Below are 3833 nucleotides of genomic sequence, written 5' to 3'. Positions count from 1 at the left end.
TATATATATATATATATATATTCATACACACACACATATACACATATGCATGCATATGCATACCACTTCTATATATGCGTGAATTCACGCATCCACCCATAGAAACCAACGCGCATGCGTACACATACAAACAGGCTCGGTCAAGACGACGTCTCATTCAACTCGCAATACTCACAATCTTCTGCTGAATAAATAGTCACAATCGAAGAGTTTGGCCCTGGACCGATATTATTGAATGCCTGAACTTGAATCTCGTATTTGGTGTAATATTTACTGCGGCCGACATAGACGGAAAATTCATTCATGTTGCCTTCGAGTTTTTTCTGAAAAACAAAAACAATAATAGTAAAATTTTCCATAGCATGAAAACTGGAAGTTAATGGAAGAAATTTAGTCGATTAAATTGACCCAGTACTTGACTGGTATTTGATTGTATTGCTCCGAAAGGATGAAACAGAAAAACTACTTCAGTAGATTTTGAACTCAGGATATTAACTTGAAAAATTGTAACATGCTTGGTAGTGTATTACGGTTGCAAAAGGAAATACTATGTATTTGTCAGCGATTAATATGTATGTACCAGTTACCAAGAATGCGTTTAATATGTAAATTAGTTTATCCAACCTAGTGGGTATTTAAGTATTGTGTTCGTAGATAGTTGATGGTTTGGATGTGGTGCTAATGTCAGAGTGACAATGAAACGAAGGTAGCAGGTGGTCATGAGATGTATTAAAAACGAACAGCTAAATCGCCCTTAAGTTGCACACACAAAATCTTTTGGAATAATCATATGAATTCCTGTGTAGAACACAAATTCTCAAAAATTGTCTGAAAATTCCAAAACATGGAAAAGTAATGAAGGGTTATATTGGGCGCTTAAAATAGAATTCCGCTGATTTTTTTTATATGAATGGAAAAACAAAATTATGTATGGAAGGGTAGAATTTTAAATTTGGTGGTACAGAATTTTTATATATGAATATACAGAAATTTATGTATATGGATGGATAGAAATTTAATAAGAATTAGCACAACCATCATAGTTGGATGTGTTGAGTAGATCTCCTTTAAACTGCTATTAACGTCCAGAGATATCATCTCATGTTGACGACACATCAAGCACTGACTATATCGGCTGACGAAATAATCGTCTGCATCGGTAGAAATACATATGGATGGACTGAAATATTCTATGTGGATGGAAAGAAATTTTATATATAACATATAATATTATTGAATTATCATTTATGGTTTGATGGAAAAAATTTTACGTTTTCTTTCTTGTAATAACTTGATTTTAGAAATAAGAAAATAGGTAAATATAGATTTGAGGTCGGAATACAAAATTTACGGATAGGGTGAAGTGATATGCTTGATGTGTGAGCGGTGCATGAGAAGATTTTAAAGACGTAGTGTTAAATTATAGGCCAGCTAAGAATTTTCAGATCAATTAGTTATTAGTTCTTCTTAAATTTGATAAAAAACGAGGACTTTAGGTGCATATGTATGAGTATATGTAACTTCGCTCTTTCTCTCTCTCTCTCTTTCTCTCTCTTTCTCTCTCTCTCTCTCTCTCTCTCTCTCTTTCTCCCTCTCTCCCTCTGTATATAGATAGATAGATAGATAGATAGATAGATAGATAGATAGATAGATAGATAGATAGATAGATAGATAGATATATGTGCACACACACGTATAAATGCGTACATAAATATAAACATATATATGTATATATACCTATGCACATATATACACCTATGCATATATATATATTCATATATATATGTGTGTGTGCGTGTGTGTATGTATGTATGTATGTATAAATATATATGCATATATATATATATATATATATATATATATATATATATATATATATATATATATATATATGCATATATATATACATATGTATACAAACACATACAAATTATTCACATGCATGCATCTAGGTGGGGATGTAAGTATGCATGTATGTAGGTAGGTAGGTACATAAGTTGACAGATAGATAGATAGATAGATAGATAGATAGGTAATTGATATGAATATAATATTTATAACAAAATACAAAAATTTTGTAAGTTTTTTGTTTTTTTTAGTTGAAATTTATTTAGTAAGATTGTGTTGTGCTTGAGTGATTGATGAGGACACAATGAGAACAAATTGATTGATTTTAATAATGGGGAGTTCCGTGTGGATATGGAGGGATGGAGACACGTGAGTAAATTATCGATTATTTCTGCATGATCGATATAGGAAATCCAATGTTCCTTTCTGATTTTAACTCTGTTGATGACGATAATAATCATGATAATAATGATGCTGATGACGATGAGAAGGAGAGGAGAGAAGAGCAGTGGAAAAAGATGTGGGTAATACACCCATTTCTCATGCAATGATCTCCATAATAATAATAATAATAATAATAATAATAATAATAATAATCCTTTCTATTATAGGTAAAAGGCTTGAAATTTAGGAAAGGAGGATAGACGATTACATCGATCCCAACCGTATTTAACTGGTATTTAACTTATCGACCCCGAAAGGATGAAAGGCAAATTCAACTTCGGAGGAATTTGAACTCAGAACGTAAAGACGAACAAAATGCTGCTGATTCATCCAGTTCGCCATCTTCGTAATAATAATAATAATAATAATAATAATAATAATAATAATAATAATAATAATAAAACATCAATAATAAATAGCATAAACCTGGCCGTCACGGAACTAACAGTCACAGAAACAACTGGCAATATCACTGAGCTAAATAAAAGAAGCAGAATACTCCCTCAAACCCATCCGAACAGGAGTTCCACCACCCAAACAGCCCAAAATTTTGGGGGAGGGGACCTGTCGATCAGATCTACAGCAGTACGCAACTGGTACTTAATTTATCGACCTCGAAAGGATGAAAGGCAAAGTCGACCTCGGCAGAATTTACATATATATATATATATATATATATATATATATATATATATATATATATATATCGTTGCTATTATGCAAAATTATCGTAAGTCCAAGACGTTGCTTTTTTTTTTTTTTTTTCAGAAAACGAAAAATAGTTTCACCATTCCATAGCAAAACCGTTGTACTACACACGTTGACAATTTTTACTATCTTGGCATTTGAAGCAGCTGGAGATACGATACATTTGACCAAAAGAACCGGCTATTGCAAGCAAAAATAAATATTAAAAAAAAAGACAACCTTTTGGCCTCATTTGGACATACGACATTTTAACATATAGTAACGATATGCATGTATTTATGTGTGCATGTTTGTAAGTAGGTTGCTATGTAAGTAGGTAGAGAGGTTGATAGATAAACAGTCAGGTAGGTAGAGCTGGTGCCAGTCAGGTAGGTAGAGAGGATGTCAGACAGGTAAGTAGGCAGGGTGCCAGACAGGTAAGTAGGTAATCGGTATCAATATAACAGCTACAAGGAAGCGGGAAGATTTGTGAGTTTGTTTCTTTTTCTTCTTCGGTTAAAATGTATTTAGTAAGATTGTGTTGTTTCAAGGGAATTTACAGATACTGTACGAATTTTTTTTTACCAGCGTTCTAATGATTCTAGCGGCTCCGCACATTTCATTATGATTAAGGCACAAGGCCTGCAATTTTGAGAGAAAGGGGGTCAGTTGTTATTTATTCGATCTACTCCCTGAAAGTGCGTAAGGCATATTCAATCTCGACGGACTTTGAACTCAGAACGCAAACCCAGAAGAATCACCACTAAGCATTTTGTCTGGCTTGTTAACGATTCTGCTAGCTCGTCGCTGTAATAATAATAATAATAATAATAATAATAATAATAATAATAATA

At 32.7% G+C, this 3833-nt stretch overlaps 1 protein-coding gene across 3 annotated transcripts in view; it reads right to left on the bottom strand.

Moving 5' to 3' along the window:
• Window positions 1-119: 119 nt before the first annotated feature.
• The window catches only part of LOC106869455 (contactin), a 47119-nt gene continuing 43405 nt past the window's right edge, over window positions 120-3833 (bottom strand). For all 3 annotated transcript variants that reach the window (XM_052974092.1, XM_052974093.1, XM_052974094.1), the window contains one exon: window positions 120-323. In XM_052974092.1, coding sequence (XP_052830052.1) covers window positions 141-323 — 183 coding nt within the window. In that variant the 3' untranslated portion in view covers window positions 120-140. The remainder of the gene's footprint in view (window positions 324-3833) is intronic.

The sequence above is a fragment of the Octopus bimaculoides genome, chromosome 17, assembly GCF_001194135.2.
Source record: "Octopus bimaculoides isolate UCB-OBI-ISO-001 chromosome 17, ASM119413v2, whole genome shotgun sequence".
NCBI classification, from domain to species: domain Eukaryota; kingdom Metazoa; phylum Mollusca; class Cephalopoda; order Octopoda; family Octopodidae; genus Octopus; species Octopus bimaculoides.
Note: the sequence above shows the minus strand (reverse complement) of the source record. Positions and strands in the feature narration are given on the sequence as shown.